General features: G+C 44.4%; 1 protein-coding gene and 1 long non-coding RNA gene across 2 annotated transcripts in view; both read right to left on the bottom strand.

Annotated features, from left to right (window-relative positions):
• LOC119448915 (MAM and LDL-receptor class A domain-containing protein 1-like) overlaps positions 1 to 19429 on the bottom strand; it is a 465143-nt gene extending 445714 nt beyond the window's left edge. The window contains exon 1 of the mRNA XM_049666559.1: positions 19034 to 19429. Coding sequence (XP_049522516.1) covers positions 19034 to 19211 — 178 coding nt within the window. The 5' untranslated portion in view covers positions 19212 to 19429. The remainder of the gene's footprint in view (positions 1 to 19033) is intronic.
• On the bottom strand, positions 3283 to 10072 carry LOC125944787 (uncharacterized). The gene is made up of 3 exons (XR_007466499.1): positions 8489 to 10072; positions 7003 to 7103; positions 3283 to 5153 (listed from the first exon to the last, which is right to left on the bottom strand). It is a non-coding gene; the product is annotated as an uncharacterized LOC125944787 (long non-coding RNA).
• Positions 19430 to 19704: the final 275 nt, after the last annotated feature.

Genomic DNA, 19704 nt, shown 5'->3' with positions numbered 1-19704 from the left:
GCTGCCATTCGCAACAACTGTTGATGACGCGGGTGAAGGCTGTCAATTACCTGTATATTCTTTGCAGAAAACTTGAAGATATTCTGAGCTTTTCGTCAATGGCGCAGGAAATAACCTTTCAACGGGTCTCTTACGGCTGTATGGGATTTCGAAAACGTACAAAGCTAGAGCAGCCCGGAAAGCTTGTTGGCGCGAAACGCTTTGACATATCGCCGGCGCGGCATGCTCATCAGAAATAGCCCATGTACTGTGCTGTATATCCTTGAGCGCAAGTTTGGGCTCGAAATATTTTTTACAAACACAATTCGTCGACTCAGGGTCGCTATCTTTTATGGGTATTGCATGCTTCCACTGTTTCACTTGATCATTGTCTTTTGACTCGAAAAAGAGCAAGAACTTCTCCTTGTTAGACCTATACTCTGTATTACAACGGTGAACAAAACATTTTTTATATATAATTAGGGGCTAGCTCAATAGATAGCGCGAAATTTCGCCCACAACGACTAAATCCTTTCCCCCCTTCTAGCGCAAAAGGCAAGGTGAGCCGCTAATCACTTGCGCTATCTATCGGCGAGTACCAGAAACGATAGGTAGTTGCGGTGGCGCTCTCTGCATGGCGGCCACGCGCAGTTAATGCACCTCTCATATTTTTCCACTGTGAGGCCGGTGCAGCTGCCACATTACGTTCTGTTCAGTGATACTACTGCTACGCAGCAGAAACAGCACCATGGCAGCTGCATGGCATCTCACCAAGCTTTCGTGATGAGGATGGCTGCCCACGGCATTGAAAGCGTGCCATCTCGTATGTGCGCAAGATGAGACCGAAGGAATACCGACAGGGTTCATAGCTGGCAGTTTACTGCCTTTTTCGCTCAGACCACTGCATGCGCACTGCGTTTTTGTATGCGCATAGCTGCACAGCAGGAATGCTAGCGGTTTTGCCGGCATCGCTCATCGCAGTATAGCGGAAGAAGAACTAAAGTCGTGTAGTCCTTTTTTTTTTGGTACTAAAGCACTTTGGCAAAAACGCTTACTTGACTTCGCTGTAGAAGCAAGGAATGAGACTGGGCTATTTGGCAACCCAGGATGTGCACAGCGCGACAGCAGATTAAGGACGGAAAGGCACGACGGAGGGGCGCTGCAGACACGATTGCTCGGAGCGAGATGGCTCGTCCGCTTGGTTTGCCGTCTTTGCAGTCAAACACGCTGCGCAACTACAGGGTCTCTGGAGACCTTCGGAGCCTCGAGGTACGGGCCGTGCATGCGCAGTCGATATTTGGCAACACGACAATGGGCCTATTCGATTATGCAATCCCGGATTGTCCGCAAACCGTCCGCGGCTTCCGGTCTGACTAGCCCTGACAGAAGAGCGCGTCACAGTCACGTGAACCAGCTGTCGGGGACTGTCCAAGATCTCGGTCGAAGCACCGCGACCGGAAGTCACTCTCCTGGCTGCTGTCATCTGCTCTTTGCTACTCGTAGATAGCCCCATGCCCAGCGTTTTTATTAGCGCGGCCTCCGAAATGCTGCAGTCTCAGAGGCCACTTCACCGACACAACCAAGAAGCTAGCACAGTGGAATCGTAGCCTGAGCGCGTAGAACGTTTTCGCAAAGCGCAGTTTATTACGTCGCGCTAGCCAGCTCATTGCCTGAGAAATTTAAGCGGAATTCCCACACGGACGTAAGCAAAATCGTGGTGGTGGTAAAATATATTTATTGTCCCTAAAAGTGCTGTGGAGAGGCTCCGAAATCATGGTCGTGCCACATTGCTGTTCATGCAGAAAGCACCCGCCTACATCCTCAAAGCTCGCGAGACCGTCTGCTAATTAAAGGCCCGAAGCGTGAGAGAGCGCGTGTACACCGTCTACTAAAGCTGCACGTCAAAAATCAAACGCTCGAACATGGTAGCAGAAGGGATCAACATATATGTCAACAGCAATCCTATTGTATACCACCCCAGCTACCGGCGTGAAATAGGCACATGCAATATACGATTCCTCACACGCTAGTTTCACTTACCCGAAAAGCAAAATTTACCTGCTTACTGCGTACGTATATAGCAATGAGCATGACAGATTTCGTGAAACACATTAAGAAAAGCAAGCATGTGCGCCTGATCGCTGTGCTTCTTTCTTGAAACAAATTCGAAGACTAAAGCTATACCAATTAGACGGCTCGTAAAAAACTTGCATGATGGCACACAAAGCACCGATGCAACAGAAGCGATAACTCAATGCACAGTAGTGGCCGTCTCGACCGCTCAAAGTACGCAGAAGTACACGGAAGCTTTCACAACATGGCGTCAAACACCGCGCGCATCTTTTTAAGACAGCCGTCTTCTGCTAGCTACTTGAGCTTGTCCGAGCAAACATGTGCTGACAGCTCCAACAGTCCGCGGGCGGTCCGAAACTTCCGGTCCGTGAAAAAACAAACGCGCTTCTGACAACACTCGGACTAGTGGGCGGAGCTTCGGAAGCTGTCCGAGCAAAATCGAATGCAGCACAGCAGTCCCAAACAGTCCGGGACTGTCATTGAGTGATAATCGAAGAGGCCCAATGACGGCAATGTGAACGCGCCTCGAGTGTTTGTGTAATTGCTTCCGCAATAAAAAATCTTTACGTTCGCTCCTACTAAACCCCTCACAAAAGTGCGTATGATGCAAAAAAGATATATGATGCAAGGATAGTCGGTTTATCGGCCGTATAACGTCGTAAACATTTGCTACACACTAAACATTTTAACACCCTTAAGGGTGTAAATCAGTTTGTCGCCAGACGGACACCCTAAGGGTGCTGTTTCCTACACCCTACAGTTGGGGTGCTAATATAGCACCCTAGAGGAAGGGTGTCCAGCAAAAATTATGAAGGGTGTTAGGGTGTTCGTCCTCATTAACACCCATTTTCATAGGTGTTGAAAGGGTGTACACCCTTTATTTCTACAGTATAGGGAAGGCAGGCTCAGCTGTACATACCTTGAATTATGACTATATAGAGCGATCCAGGCATAACTCGTGTGTGCCAGAAGGTTCAAGTTCAGCTACCAAGAACGGCGTCCGATAGCCAAGCTTGAAGTTTCGATAGGCGTACACAACATTTATACGTGTGGATGACAACAAATATTAGTAATTCAGGGCCAAACCTGTCTTCACTGCACAAATGCAACGTAGCAAACTATAACTTCTGAGCGTGTATATTCACATCAATGGTTATTACGCTTTACATATCCATATAAAATGTAATACGAACCAGCAAGACATATATGATACTTCATTTTCAAGGAAAGTAAATATATTTATTCCATGCTAGAATACATAACTACATAATACATACATAACCTAAAATGTGCAATCACCAAATACATTTGTAAGTACATGAAAATTTACATTTCCTACAAAAATGTTTTTTAAAAATATAACTGATCAAATCTGTCCTATATACAGGGTGTTTCAGTTAACTTGGGACAAACTTTAAAAATATGCAAATGCTCCGTAGGTGGACAGAACTAAAGTAATATTGTTTGCCGTCGCTTGGGGATACTCAGACTATATTTTGTACTCCACCTAATTAGACTTAATTATTTATTCAACTTCTCAACTATTATAATTAGATGACAAGTGTCAATTAGAAGATTGTATAGAGCAACATGAGAAACTCCCGATACAGCTTTCTGTTGCTCAATACGTGCAACACAAAAGTGTTTTTCCGAGCGTGAAAGATGCCCGCGAGTACACATAAAGTGCCTCGAGCGGCCAGCCGGACGAAAATTTTGCGTATATTCACGGGCTTCTTTCACGCTCGGAAAAACCATTTTGTGTTGCACGTATTGAGCAACAGTATTGGGAGTTTCTCATGTTGCTCTACAATTTACTCATTGACACTTTTCATCTAATTATAATTGAGAAGTTGAATAAATAATTAGGTCTAAATATCGAATAAGCCGAGTACAAAAAATAGTCTGAGTATCTCCAAGCGACGGCAAACATTACCTTGGTTCTGTCCAGCTACGTAGCATTTGCATTTATTTAATGTTTAGCTTAAGTTAACTGAAACAACCTGTATATATGGTAACCCTAAAACAGCCTGTTTGGTGCCACTTAAAGGAATAAATTTTCAATATTAAACTTCAGGTACAAAAATTCTAGTTTTGGTGGCCTTGAAAAAAATATATATATTGCAAAGGTCAATTAGGGAAGTAGAGCACGCACACAAGAAACACACCCTGTTATTTTGTACACCAATGTCATGGAAAATCATTGTGAAAAGCTGATTTGGAAAGTCGATATAAAGCATGACTGGCGCACATTTTTGATATACTGAAACACCGTATGTTTCACACATGAACTTGCTTTAAATAAGGTTTGATCCAGGAGCATCAAGATGAATTTTCGCTCCTCAACAAGATTCCTTGAGCAACAAAATTTTTTTGACACCTAAATCATTTTTTTTCAAATGTAAATAGATTTCTCTGAGCTAAAAATGCTGTGTAGCAGATTTTCCGATTACAATTCTGGTTTCCTTAAATTTTGTAATGCGAAGGCAATGCATGGTCTGTTATAAAATATGTTTCTTGAAAATATTTTTTTCTACTGCAAGACAGCCTAAATATGCCAGATTTATTACTGTAGGTGCGAAGTGCCGTATCAATGGCGGCCTTATAAAAACAAACCACTGTTCATAAAGGTACTCTACTGGCCACATGCGGATGATACATTGCCGATTTCTAAATTATTTGTACTTGGTGCGATAATGGAAGATTAGGGCTTGTACATAAATGAGCAAATAATGTTTATTAAATCAGCCATACTCTGTTTACTGAATGAAGCTTCAAATGTGTGAGTTCACATTTTTTAAACACAGGCCATCATGCATCGGCCAGTAATGCATAAATAAATGTTAAACATCATGCTTAATATTTTCCAACAAGAAATGATTGTATCAAACAGTATAAAAGTATTAAACAGCATATATTAGTTACTTCAAACTAGAATAAAGTGTATACATTTGAGCTGCAAAATCCTAATTTATGCAGGAAATCACCTTTAGCTTTCATAAAAGCGAGAATACTGTTCACGGTTAACCACAAGGAACAGGGACTCCATTGTCTGAGCATCTTGACCATAAGTGCAGGAGATGGCTGTGCTGGAATCATGCTTCCTGCATTAGCAAAATAACAGAATCATGAGAGTTGACTCTACATTTCATTACGATCCTATACACTGCGGGGAATTTGATAAGGCAACAAGCTTCTGAAAACAACACCCCTAATTATTGTGACCGAACACAAGGCACAGCTCAATTGGGCAAAAGTTCCAGTTTTCAAATTTACAAACCGCGATCACTAAGTCATTGTAAATACAAAATGGCATAGAAGCAAAAATGAATATACAGTAGCCTTTTCACTATGGAAAATAAGAGCATAAAATGTAGACTCTACCAACGACATCTCTCAGCAATGGCCATTTCTCCAGGAGCATGGATGTGACCGCAATATAAAACTCACAATATAAAATCTTCAATGTAGTTGTGCATTACACTTCAGAAGCACTGCAGCAGAAGACTTCATGGGAGAAGACACAATAAGACTGCTGTGCTCAAGGCATGAGAATTGTTTTGAATGCAACATTTATACACTCCGAGACGAAGAGCACTATTGTACAGAGAGAGTGCACAACAGACGAAAATGACGAAACGCCCAACTGCATTCTCACCTGCCCTGCATTACAGTAGCAAAGCAGTACTTGCATCTAGCTCAACAATGTCCAACTCTCCACTGTAGTCTATAAGGCCTTTTCTGTATACATAGTTATTTATTTATTGTATATTTATTTACTGACTAAGTAAGAATCAGTGTTTCAGCACATTTCCCTGGAAAATATAGAACGTCCTGCCAACTATTTTTTGCCCTTGTTAGCTAGGCAATACGCTGACAAGTACTATTCTCTTATTTATACTTACAATCCTTCCTGATGCTCCGAATTTCTACTTCGTGCTCTGAACAGTGACGTACGTCCTTCTACTCAGTTTATGTTGGCTTCCTACAATTTACGTGGTCCTTCATATTGTAGCTGCTCAACTAGAGCCTAAAATTTCCTGCTGTCTCCTAAAAGCACCATCTTTATTGGACAACATATCCTACGTTTCCCCCTCACTGTGGGGGAGTTTATGTAAGTGCTGACCTATTTACTAGACCGCAGTGCCACAACTATTTCTCATCCTGTGTTGCCACTACATGCATGAGTCACAATGGCTGCAAATTGGCTCCCTGCCCCACCCTCTCCGATTCCAGGTCACTCTCTCTCCTAAATGTACATTTTGCCACCTGGAGAATATCCAAAAGCATTGCATCCTCATGAAAAGTGCTCCTGTTAATCTTTTTTTTTGTCTTCTCCTGTAACGACTGTGTTAAATCAAACATGCTTGCGAATTTCATGAGCAGTTCAGTAAACAAAATAGGCACATGGTTTGCTGAAAAGAGGTTTTCAACTACCATAAGAAGCCACGGTTTCTTGCAATTTCATCAATTCCCTTGCAGTCTTGATAGCAATCTAGCACATTTTGATTTTGATACTGTTTTCAAAAGAATAACAGCCGAAATTTTGAGGTTGTGATAATTATGTGATAATTAAAGGTAGAGGAGTTTGACGCAATGAGCAAATAAGAATCGCATTGCAGAGGTTAAACAAATACTCTTTTCCCGCAAATAAATTGGTAGGAGGAGGGTAACTTGAAATGAGCACTGAATGCACAATACAGAATATGATGCTGAAATGCCCCAATCTCTGAATATCCTTGCACAAAAGAAAGACATAATGAAAGGCAATGATGAAATTGCAAGTATATACTTCATAGTCATATCTGCAATGTGCACTGTGCCATCGGCAATATCTAAAAACTGCATACACACAACTGCACAAAATATGAACCTAAGGCTATCAAAGGAGCCTCACAATATTAAATGGAAACTTGTTTCAGAATATTCGACTACACGCCTATATCTACTTACAATGTTGTCTTGTCTGAAGGCAAACATAAGTGGCTTGCCCCTGATGGTTTTCTGATGGAGAGCACAAAGGCTGCGAATTGTGAGGCTGTCATCTGGATGACCTGCAAGAAATGACATTTTTAGTTCCACATAAAAAATGCTACCAGAACGAGAGACAAGATCACTGGCAATAAAGGCGATTTTGGTTGGCAAGAGAAAAATGAAAGTATGGACTCGGTACAGCTTACTGAGAAAAAAAAAGCCTCCTACCACAGATGTTGTAGTGAAAGTTCATTGCATTAAAATTTCCACAAACATATACGTTTGCCTGCTCATACACTGTTGCCAGTGCTGTGCCAGCAGTATTTCTATTGTTTAATATTTTTTTAGTGCTCACTAAGTTTATTACCAGCTATGAAAGCGTCTAAGTTGAATGTAATGAGTAATCTTAGTGCCACATTGCAAATATATACTCGATCACACTAGTGACTTGGGCTACTAATTTGGCTATAAATAGTGTGAATGAAGCAAATTTGATTCATTATTGTTTCCTTGCCTTTTCTGGCCAAACAGCACCAGAGAGTTGTACAATTCAGTGGCAAATCCGTGGTAAATGCAAGAGGAATGCGTTACAATGTCGCAACTCCTTGCAGGTCTCAAATCCATTATTTAAACCATGTTCACCACATTTGCAAAGTTGTTCAACAAGTCACTTTACACAAGTCCTGCCCTTTCGAGGAGCGAAGTCTTACACACACACACGCACACCTGCACCATATGACTCGCTTTCAACAATTTACACACACACACACACATACGCTTTTTTTTACACTTTGACACTCCTACTGAGAAAGCATTAAAAAATTTATTGGACTCACTGCAACCTTCTCAATTAAACCTACACCTCAAGCACATTCTCGAGTCCGAGGGCATGCCTTATAAATTCCATTTTTACGAATTATAATCGGGCTATAGAGGACAATTTTCGAAGGGCATGAGAACCACCCCAGAGAGACCTAAATCTTAGCACTTCATATCTTCAGTAAAAGCTGCTTAAACCAATTGCTATATGCGGAATATCGCAAATAACCAGCTATTCACAATTTAAGCAGTTGTCTCCTTGAATTCGGGAGTGTTACGTGTCAAAACGACAATTTGATTAAGGGGCACGGGATAGCGGGTGACTGGATTGATCCTGACCCCTAGAGGTTTTTCAACGTGCCCCCAATGCACGAGACACGGGCGTTTTTGCATTTGTAGGCAAAACATGTAGGCGAAAAGGGCGGCAGCATTTCGCCCGCCGCCGCCTCGTAAGCAGTTGCCTACTTCAAGGAAATGTGGGCTAAACCAAGGTACACGTTTCACGATCGAAATTAGTGTAATTGTGAAACACACTTTCCGGATTTCTGACTCATGTATTTATGCTGTTGATGAAACGTTTATTTCACAATAACAATCAAGGAAGTGGATTCATCAGGGTAGAGGGGGGAAAAAGGAGGAAACTTACACCTTCCACTGGTCCTCCGGCGCCTCCATATATTCCAGAGTGGCTCGACACCAAACTCGGTTTTCAGGGCGGGGACAGCCGCTGCACCAATTTTGAAGAGGTTTAATGCGTGTAAAACTACCGACTTTATTCAATACACACACACACACACACACACACACACACACACACACACACACACACACAGGCACGCGCGCCCCCGCAGAAAACTCACAAAACACGTACGCTCGCGCGCGCACGCACATACATAGCACTCACAAAACACGCACGCACGAACGCACGCGCAAACACATAGAGACCCGCATACAAGCACGCGCACTCGCAAAGCGCTCACAAAACACGTACGCGCGCGCGCACCCACACACGCTAAGTACTCACAAAACACGCACGAACGCACGCACGCGCAAGCACATAGACCCACATACAAGCACGCGCGCACAAGCAAAACGCTCGCGAAGCAGCAACGCGCGCGCGCGCACGCACACATGCAAAGCACTCACACAACAGGCACGCGCGCACATACAAAGCGCTCACAAAAAACCCACGAACGCACGCACGCGCAAGCACATAGAGACGCGCATACAAGGACGCGCGCGCGCGCACGCACACATACAAAACACTCAAAAACATGCACGAACGCACGTACACAGCGCTCAGAAAAAACGCACGGACGCACGCACGCACACGTAAAGCGCTTACAAAACAGGTACGCGCGCGCGAACACACACCACACACACACACACAAACGGAGAGAGAAAGATAGCCCAAAACACGCTGAAGAAGGCGTCCGGCAAGCAGCAGCAGCAGCAGTACGCGGGCGCGCCAGGGAGAGCCAATATTGCGCTGGTACTTTCGAAAGGCGAAGCCAGTCGGCACTTCTTTTTCTACTCGACACAAAACGAACGACCATGTTATAAGCCGCGCTGAACTCGCAAGAACACCACATTTCCGATAGTTCAAGCGCTCAGAAACAAAGCGGCGATTATGCAGGCGCACCACGCCCGACGTGGCCACACGGGGGCAATTGAGGTAGCCATCTTGCTAGTCACAAGGGGGCAATCGAGGTAGCCATCTTGCCGTAGTACTACGTGCAACTGCTTTTGCGCTTACATTAGTGAAATATGCTATCGGATCACAATGAGATACTTCTACAGCCAACAATAACACGTAATCAAATAAAGAAACACCAAATGAACGGACACTTGCCTGAAACAGTAGTATACCGACCGCCGACACCGGGCACGTTGCAACTGCTCGTATCTGCTTCCGTGGATCCATCTTCCAGCGCGTGCCAAGGCTTTGAGTTGAGGTGGGGCACGATTAATACACAACGCACGGACCACGTCTCTGATTAGACCGCACATAAAACCAATCACACGTTTAAAATTATTTCCCAGAGCGCGAGACGCGGACACAGACAAAAAAGAGACAACGCATCTTTTGAAGCAAGAGTCAATGAGGTGACGTAGCAGCTTCCGCCTTCCCACCCTGCCGCGCGCCGGGTTGTCTAGGCAACGGTAAAGCGTCGTAGCGTCAGTTTCGGTCGCTTTTCAGTCGGGAGGGCGCAGCCGTAAATCGCGCTGCGCGGAACTCAGGCGAACTGTAAAAATTATCTGCCGTTGCCCCTTTCTCACAGCTTTGCTTGTTGGCGTGGCCGCGTGCTTGCTGCCACTTTTTTGTGGTCTCTAGCAGTACCGGTGAGCTGGGAGTGGCGAATACGTTTCGTGTCGAGCGTTACGTTTTTTTTTTCTTTCTTTTTTTTTACGATGTCCGGGCTGCAAGACTGTGAGTGCATCGCAGAAATCTTGACCGTGAGTGAGCCGATCAGCGCGCGTCTACAGGTACGATCAAAATACCAGCTGCGTCCGATCGAGGAGACCATGCCAGGTCACAGCATAAAGTTTCAGAGAGATCGTGGCTCGATAAGAGCGCTACATTATTGGTCGTGCCACGTGTGAGGCGCAAGCATTCACATCACTCGTGGCGTCTACCAAAGGAGTGACAGTTGTGCTCTTCCGCAGTACATGTTTCGGTTTTACATATTTCCATAGTCCGGAATTTATTACACTGAAGCAATTAGCGGCATCAGTTCTTGGCATTCAAAGAACCATTTATGAACTATATCGATGATGGGCTTCAATTACGTAAGCAGGATTGTCTGACTTGGTTGGTTGACAAGTGAATTAGCCTAATTTTTATGCCTGCGTGTCTAATTACTACCTTGAATCGCTTAAAAAGACATCTCACCGGGGTTCGCAACGTTTTGTTGGGCTGTTAAGGGCACTACTAAATTCCTGCGAAATTTTGCGAGTTGCTTGCGCTTTTTCATTCAATTACTGCAGTTTGTATTAAAAGTGTCTAATTGCACTGTAGTATCACAGTGAGAACTAAATCTAATGATATTTCATGAAATTGCAAGTGAATGTGTCTACTTTTCAAGGTAATACGTTTTGGAGTGCCCGTCATGCCAGTAACATCAGTATCTTAGAAAAAAATGACATACATAGACACATGGCTCATTGCGCGGACGTATGCGCGTTCTTATGGCCAGATTTAGGCATGCATCCTTGTGTTCAACACCCTTCAGACGTCGATTTAACACCCTTCTTTGAGCAACTTCACACCTTATGTGCCGTATACACCCATATGATAGGGTGTTTTTAACAAAATGGGTGCTAAAAGGGTGTGCACGGGGGTGTAAATGCGGAAAACACCCATTTTAACACCCTTAAGGGTGTGAAAATGTTTAGTGTGTAAATTACCAACCATGGTGTCAGACGCACACATTTCTTGTGTGCGCGTGATACGATGCTTGTTAATTTTGTTAGCGACAATTTAGTTACATATTTTTTTAATTTAGTCAGCCGCACCATATGCAGCTGCCGCCGGAGTAGAGCTTACACTTTCATTACCTCTTTTCTTCATTTTGCACATTCCAATTTCAACTATACCTAATTACTCCTGTGCTTTCCTTGGCTTCATTGCTGACTTGTTTTTTATGGTCATGATTAACCAAAATCGTAATCCTCTGTTTCGCTTCTCATTAATTCATTGCGAGGGTCTCGAATCTGGCAGCCACGATGAGCATCGGTGGTTTATTAGGCACGTGCCTCCTATCCTTTCTTCAAGCGGGCAAAAAAGGGTCTTCTACATCCGCCCGCTATGACTCTGAATGGTGCTGGCCAACGCTCCAAGGGCTAGATCTAGTACACATAAATAGCAAAGATAATGGACAGATTGATGGCCCTCGCTGTTGCACAATTGGTAGTGTGTCGCACGGGTAATGCGAAGGTAGGGTGTTCGGTCCCCACCGACCACATGTTATTTTTCCGTCCAGTTCATTTTCCATTTTCATTATTATTTTCTAATAATAAACTTCAACCACATGTAGTCCTCCTTGTGCGTTCCTTGGCTTTATCGCCAGCTGGATTTATACACTCGTGATTAACAAAATCGAGCCTCTCTGTGTCCCTTGTCCTCATCATAACACCGAAATATTTTCCAGGGCTTCCAGTAGCTACTTCACTGATATGCCGATAACGGGAAAGGTTGTTTTGTCCGCGAAATAAAGCTGCAGATTTTTAATTCTACAGAAAGCTTCATTTTCTATTATTGCATTTTTCTACATGCCTCCCCGAGTTTTTGTTAAGCTCAACTGAGAGTATGCTGTCTTGTATGCCAATGATTGGTTAGCTGCGTCAGGAGTGTATGGGACTTGTCTTGTTCAGATGTCCATGAAGACCAGGTCGCTCTTGTCTCCTGATCTGTGAGGAGTAATAGCTGGAAACAAAATGACCATGCATTGGCCTAAATAACCTAAACTTACAAGCGTCACATTTCCACTGTCTCCACATTTGCCAAAGAAGATCGTACTGGTTGTTTTGGAAGCAACGTTTTGCGTGCCGTGATATTGATTGTTATCGCAGAGATGCCTGTCTGGTAAAAGAAAAGGGGTAGTAATAGCTTTCGTACAGAACGTGGAACATACGCCGCGGTGATTCCTACTTTCACGCCTACTTTGATTCCTAGTTTCATTAGATGGCTCAAAGGGCCGGAAGTAGCCCTGCAATTTGCACACGCACCACTTGACATGACTGTCGCATACCCGCCTCTTCCGTTACCGCAGATTATACATTGAGCTTGGAATTAGGGGCAGCAGCTGCAGGTTAGTTATTGACTTTCTTATCGGAAAAATGTTGGAAACAGCCCATGTAGCATACCATTCGATAAGTGCCACTGGAAACAAAGTTCACTGAACTGGACGGCACGAGAACGGACCAAGTACACTAGGCTTATCATATCTGGCATATTTGCTGGCTAGCACTATCTATTTTTCGCAAGAACGCCCATTCGTAATTTATCGTCTCAGATAAGCACGGAATGTTCATCGAAGTGATGTTGCAGATTCTTGTCATTTGCGTGTTTCGTCGTAGCTGGCGCACCGGGAAGGAACTAATATTGCAGTGGCATTTCGGCGAACATGAAACCTTCAGCGCTTGCCTCCAAAACAAGGCCCTTAAAGACGTGTGGCCATACGGCTCGTTATATTCCTACGAATTTCTAAGAATACACCGTTTGCATCTACGGCTCTCAGAGTTTTATCGCTGCCTTTTGGCTTCAGTTGATCTGTTCAACAAATGTATTTTTGTGTCAGGGATAAAAATATAAATATAAATCTGTCCCCTCTTAGATTCATTCACCAAGTTGTAGTTGGTCACTGAAGCGTTCCAATCTTCTCGGCACTACTAGCATTCGAATACTATATTGTTGGTTAGGATGGAGCACACGTTACGGAATAAATGTATTTGCTGTCTGCCATACTTTGAACTTTTAAGTTAACCCACTGCTCTATAAGTTAAAGGCAGCTGCGCTGCAACGTTTATGTGTACTGTTATTCACTTTTGTGAGCTCTGAAGAAGAGCACCAAGCTTTCAGCGCAAATAATCGTGTAGTGGCCATTAGCTTTAGGCAAGCCACGCAAAGCCAATCGATAAAGAAGTAGGAAAGACTGGCAATTCTTTGTGCTTGCGGAGCGTTGGTGGCCGACAGATGTTTAGGTACGCCTTTTTTTAAACCATAAATACGTCTATTCGGTGCAGACGTTTGTGTCAAGCTTTGTCTTGTTGTCATATCTGGATAGCTTTGTAATGCTGAAATGTAACTGCTGACCGGATGAGGTGTCATATGAACCCTAATGAGCCAGATAGGCTATTCGTCCAACTATTTTGTACCCATTCTTCGAAATATATAAATAAAGCTCACTTTGATTGATTGATTGATTGATTGAATTTTCTTTTAAATCGTTCTGAAGTGAAGTTTTCTGTGCCTCTTCTCCTGACCTTGAGGGTGCTGGCTGCTGGCTCCGCTGTCATGCCAGTTATACAGCTTGAGCCACTCGGAATCGACGCGAATAGACAACTTGGGCAATTGGGTAGAAAAAAAAAAACTAGGCATATGCTACTGTATACGCTTTCGAATGCAACCCTTGGGTCACTGAGTATGTGGATCTGGTCATGGTGCTGCTAGGTACGTTTCAAATAGACAACTTGGGCCACTGGGTATGCGCAACTGGTCCCATTCTGCTGGATAAGTATCCGAATAAACAACTTAGGTCACCGGGTTAGTGCAACTGGTCACGTGCAACTGGGTAGTATCCGATTAGACAACCTTGGCCACTGGGTATCTGCAACCCTGTAAGTATCCAGATCGACAACTTGGGCCACTTGGTAGTGCAACTGGCTAGGTGTCCGGGCAAGTAGAACAAAAGGCAAGAAGTGAAGAAGTCGGTAGCAAAAGCAGAGTGCAAAAAAAAAGAAGAAGTTGTGGGCGCAGAAATAGAGCAAAGCCTTCGTTGAGCATGGAACGTTGAGCTGCAGAGCAGTGAACAAGTCAGCAATAAGACAAAGTTCCGGCTGACACCATCCCAGATAGGCCGAAACGTGTAATACATGAGGTGTGTACCACAGCCCGGCTCCTCTCTCGAGCTTTCCTCTGAACACGTTGTGCCATCCAGAGCCACCGCCACAAAGTCCGCGCGTGGCGCGTGTCTGAATATTTCCTGAACATGTATGACCCGGGAATCCCGCCCAGCACCAAAGCAATTTGAAAGGATTTTTTTTTTTCATTTGAAGAGCACCGCGTACCTAGCGACGCGGGGTTTGCATGAACGGGGTTCACTGGCGAAGAACGTTGTTGGCGTGGAAGAGCTTTGATACAAACGGACAAATCAGAAAGTGGATAAAGTCCCTAAAGTTTGCGAACCGCTTTAAGAATTTATAGGGAAGCAAAAAAAAAAAAAAAACTCGGCAACAGAAGCTGCCGAATGTGAAGAAAGTAGTTTCGTGAACAAAACGGAAACAGAGCATTCACTGAACGACAACCTTGGCCACTGGGTATCTGCAACCCTGTAAGTATCCGGATTGACAACTTGGGCCACTTGTTAGTGCAACTGGCTAGGTGTCCGGGCAAGTAGAACAAAAGGCAAGAAGTGAAGAAGCTACTAGAACGGAAGGTGTGAATTAATATTTCAGTAAGCATCAAAGTAAACAAAAAGGAAAGCTTCAGTAGAGTAACTAGCTGGGCAAGTTGGTACATCTTTACATGGTACTCTACAACGCAAATAATAAAAAAACACTGTCTTGTCTACTTGTCGTGTGCCTTATCATTCGTGGTGTTCACATCCGTGTAAGAGCCCTTGGCTTATCACCGATTCCCACATATGTGTGAGATCCACTCAACCTTTTGTGCAAGAATACCGCTTAAACACTGCGCATTTATGCAAGTACATACAAGAATATCGAAATATTCATACCTCTTTACGCATAGAGAGCGTGTACTTATACAGGGTGTTCATTTTTAAGCTTTATGAATTTTTTTTAAATCGCCGGTGGCAGATAGCGTAATTCTTGTCCTCGAGATGGATTATTCGATTAGGCGGACATTACAAGCACGAGAAATCGAAACACATATTCAAATAATTACCTTTTTAATTACTTTACGACACGTGTTGCCATTTACTAATTGTAGCCGGTGAGCTTGAATGACGTGTCCACTTGAAATCAATTTCCAGGACGACAGCAGTTTCGAGATATTATTTTCCAAAGTGTGGAACAAAATACATGGGAGTTCCAGTTACTTTCGTGCTTCAATGCATAAAATAGCGTTTTTTTTTAAGAGTAAGTGGAACAACATTGTATTTTTACGCCAAGTTTGATGGCGCATATCTCAAGACTGGCGCCATCCTTGAAATTCATTCGTATTAGATACGCCTTGCAAGCTCACCGGCTACAATTCGTAAATTGTAATATGTGTCGCAATGTAATTAATTTAAAGATAATCAGTGGATGTTTGTTTTTAGTTGAATATGTGTTTTCATTTCTCGTGCAGGCAATGGCCCGCTCTCTTAATAATCGAGCTCAAGGACTAGAAATAAGTTACCTGCCACAGGCCATTTTTTTTTAATTTCGTAAAACTTGAAAATGATCAGCCTGTATACACGGCAACGTAGCTCCAGAAGTCCATTTTTAACCTTGGCGAAATCGGAGCGGTGCAAAACACGAGAACCGCGGTAGCTAGTAGGTCTTTGGGATGATAAAGCTTTGTAAACTCAAACAATTATTGAATCAATTTCCGCATAACGGTCTCTCGAGAAAGCCATCGGCAAGCGAAATGGAATTTGGTTTCTATGTGGTGAATATCTGGAAAAAACTTGTTCTTTTTCACACTCTCGGTATATAATCCCTAGGGGTAAGAAGACAATAGAAAAGCGGCAACTGTCAAGGTTTTGATAACGCCGTTTTTCGCAGAAGCCACTTGAGACAAGTGATAAAGGATGATAGACACTCACTTAAACACACACACACTTACACACGACAGGACTGATATTCTTCACGTGGATGTGGCAGAGATTTACCGGATATAGCTGAGGGTGGCTTTGGTGTGAGAGACGTATTTCTCTCAAAGACACCGACCATTTGCTTTCGCCATAATTGTAATAAATATTCCAAGTAAGTTCTGTGTAAAGCTCATGGGTAGCACATAATTACGGCGCTGACAAAGCACGTCTACATGGAACGAGTTCCAGAACTTCCCACATGTTGAAGCGCACGATGACCCCTAGGAAAGTCCTTCTAGAACGAGAAAACTACAAGCAATGAAGCAATATTGTTTGCCAAGGCCCATATGTTTCCTGAAGTGATACTACGTTGTTATTTGACATCCACGTTGTTGTGCACCATTACATGGGAGGCACGCATTGGTGATGTTACCACAAAGGAAGCTTCTTTGTCGTGTTAGTACAAGACAGTGCAGGGAAACACCGAAGATACGACGAGGATAGCCAAGGGTTTGTTCTCGATAAGAAGATCTCACTTCCTCTTAATGAACCAGTGTGTGTGCGGAACGGTAAACGAAGAGCGTTGTTTCTTTTCTTGGTGGTTCCGTCCAATGCTTATCCTCCATAAAATTTCCAATGCTCCTTTTCTTCGTTTGTGTCACCCATAAGAATATTATCTTATACCTCCTCGACCGCATTGATTAACACCTCCCAATATATATTTCAGAAATCCATGTCGCCATTCAGAGAGATGAAAAAATACGTCGTCCCTTCCACTCCGTGAATATGGTTAACCAGCGGAGCTAAATTTTGCGGCCCCGATGTTTACCACTGGGTTAATCCCGAGGGCTCATTAAAGTATTTCTGAATTATGAAGTTACACACACGTCCGGCTGCGACGGAGACACGACGTCACTGACGGTATGCCCGCAGTCCGCCGTTGTCACTTGCGTTCTAGGTCTCAAATTTGCTCCGCCGCGTCGTTAGCAGCAATCGCCCGCCTTTGCCGCTTGCGGTTCTTCGAAATTAAATTGCTACAAAATAAATCGGTCCGTTACGTAAGACAACGAATGGCTCATACCCCAGTAAACGCGGCCTTCGCATTACGACGACGGAAGACAAGCGAATTTCTGCGCTGGAATGATGCGCGGCAACGCAGCCAGCTGTGGAAGAAGGCGACGACGACGAACGTGGGAGCAGTGGCACGAACGCGTACCGAGCACGAGCGCAACCGGAGGGGCGCCAACAAGCCAGCTGTGGAAGATGACGACGAAGCTCAAACCAATGCTGATGATGATAGTTTTCTGCACACCGGCGATTTCGCCTAGCCATATATGATTTTGATTAGACATTAAGGCTTCGCTAAATATCACTGCCCCTTCCAATCTGTGAAGATAGTCGAACAGCGAAGCTGTGCATGCGCGGCCGTTTGGCTGGCCCGAACGGGGCTACTTTCGGGGGATGGGACGCATCGGCGTCCATGGGCGACGGCGTTCCTAGAGCGTTCCTCGAGCTTTTGTTTTTTTGTTTTTTTCTACGACGTGCCCGGAGAAGAGTCGTTGACCGAAGCTCGGTATACTTAACCAACGCTAACGCGAACTCGACTCACACCCACTCCTCCGTTGACCTACTTTTTTCCTACACAGCCACTGGTTGGCGCCCCTCACGCTCTCCCCCTCCAACGCGAGTATTGGACGGCGTGACTTACATAAAACCCCCCCTCCGTTCTTCTTTTCATCTGCACTCTTTCACAGCATTCTCATAGGGGGAAAGGGGTCACTCCAACCCCTTTCCCTCTGTTTAGCTTTTCTTTCCTTCTCCCGCTAGGTCACGTGGCCCATTTTTAGCGAACTCCGTCAACGACGGCACAGGGTCCGCATAACCAGCTTCAGCTGCAAAAGAAATGTGGCGCACTGGCTGCTGCAGCGGGCAGAGTGGAAGTGTGGCCATGCTAAGGGTTTTAATTGGCAGCCTAACCAAACCATGTAAAGCTTTTCTATTATCAATAGCAGATGGAGAAAGTGTGTGTAGCATTGGCATAACCTTTCACGAATGCTCAGTATAGCACGGTAGCAGTGTAATTCATGTTTGGGCATAGACGATTCCCCTTGAATGATCAAGTGATCAGTGGTTCTTGGTAATTTGTTTTTCGGCAGTGCGGATTATCGTCGTCCACCTGTTCTATGTCCACTGCAGGATGAAGGCATTTTCGATCGATCTTGAAATACTAATCTTTTGACAGCATCTGATTGTCTGCGACCTTAGATCACGTTTCTCTAGCCTTGGCACCCGTTATATGTTTAATGATATAGGTTACTAACTCTGTCTACATTGAACGAAATACCACAATCACCTTCGTCAGCGCGAGGGGAATATCTATAGCCGACAATTGCAACTTCCTTCTAAGGAGCCTACATGAAAGCGCCGGCGCTTGCATGTAGGCTCCCTGCTTCCCTCTAACTTCTTTCTCCTTTTTCAGAAAGGTTAATTACTTAGCAGATGCAAAATATTCGTACCTCAATGTGTCCAGGTTGTTTTACTTCATAATTTATGCTCACATGTATAGCACAACACTATAGCCATGGTGACGAAGCTCTATGAGCTATACGGCAAAGCTCTGCTGCTTCCCCCGGTGATCTCTATAGCACAGGTCAGTGACTTCCTCCAATCTCCTTTTTCATAACACTAACCCGGGCCAAGCCCACTCTTACCTGCGGATATTGTTGACACGTGCACCCACAGCACCACCAAAGTAGGTATCACACCTCGAGGGAGCCGTGCTGGCATCCTGAGCTTTCCTATCCTCGGAGCACGCACCGTACATACAGACCTGCCTGTCTCGCGTCGGCGCCTTACACCCGCGCGGTCACAGAGCCCGGTGTATATCATGGAGGAGCGCAAATATACAACGCCTCAGCCCTGGCGGCGGTTCCTTACCTTCCGGCGATAAGCAACCTACAGAGGCGTATCTCGCTGATGTGGCATTGATAGAGGCTCGCCGTGATGACCGCAAAGACAACTTGTCTAGATAATGCCGCATTTCCTCGAACAATAGCACCCACTGGATCGTCTTTCTGAATTCGGCCGTATCCTAATAAAGTTGCCTAAGTGATCGGCCTGTCAGCGCCGATTAAAGGCAGACGGTGTGCGTGCTTTGAGGTACATGTTACTGTGCCTGTCTGTCTATAAACGCAAAAGCCATTTCGTACTGTCATTGTCGCTTATCGCCACTGTTTGATTATCCAGCACTCATCAAACAGTGGCTATCTGTTAACAGGATGTGGAAAGCATGTGCTCTTTTATTTGTGAGATCAGCCTCCCATCTATTTCTCATCAGAATGGAATATGTCTATCTGGATCAACTAAGTCGAGCAGTGGTAAT

Source organism: Dermacentor silvarum, chromosome 4 (assembly GCF_013339745.2).
Source record: "Dermacentor silvarum isolate Dsil-2018 chromosome 4, BIME_Dsil_1.4, whole genome shotgun sequence".
In the NCBI taxonomy this organism is placed as follows: Eukaryota; Metazoa; Arthropoda; class Arachnida; order Ixodida; family Ixodidae; genus Dermacentor; species Dermacentor silvarum.
Note: the sequence above shows the minus strand (reverse complement) of the source record. Positions and strands in the feature narration are given on the sequence as shown.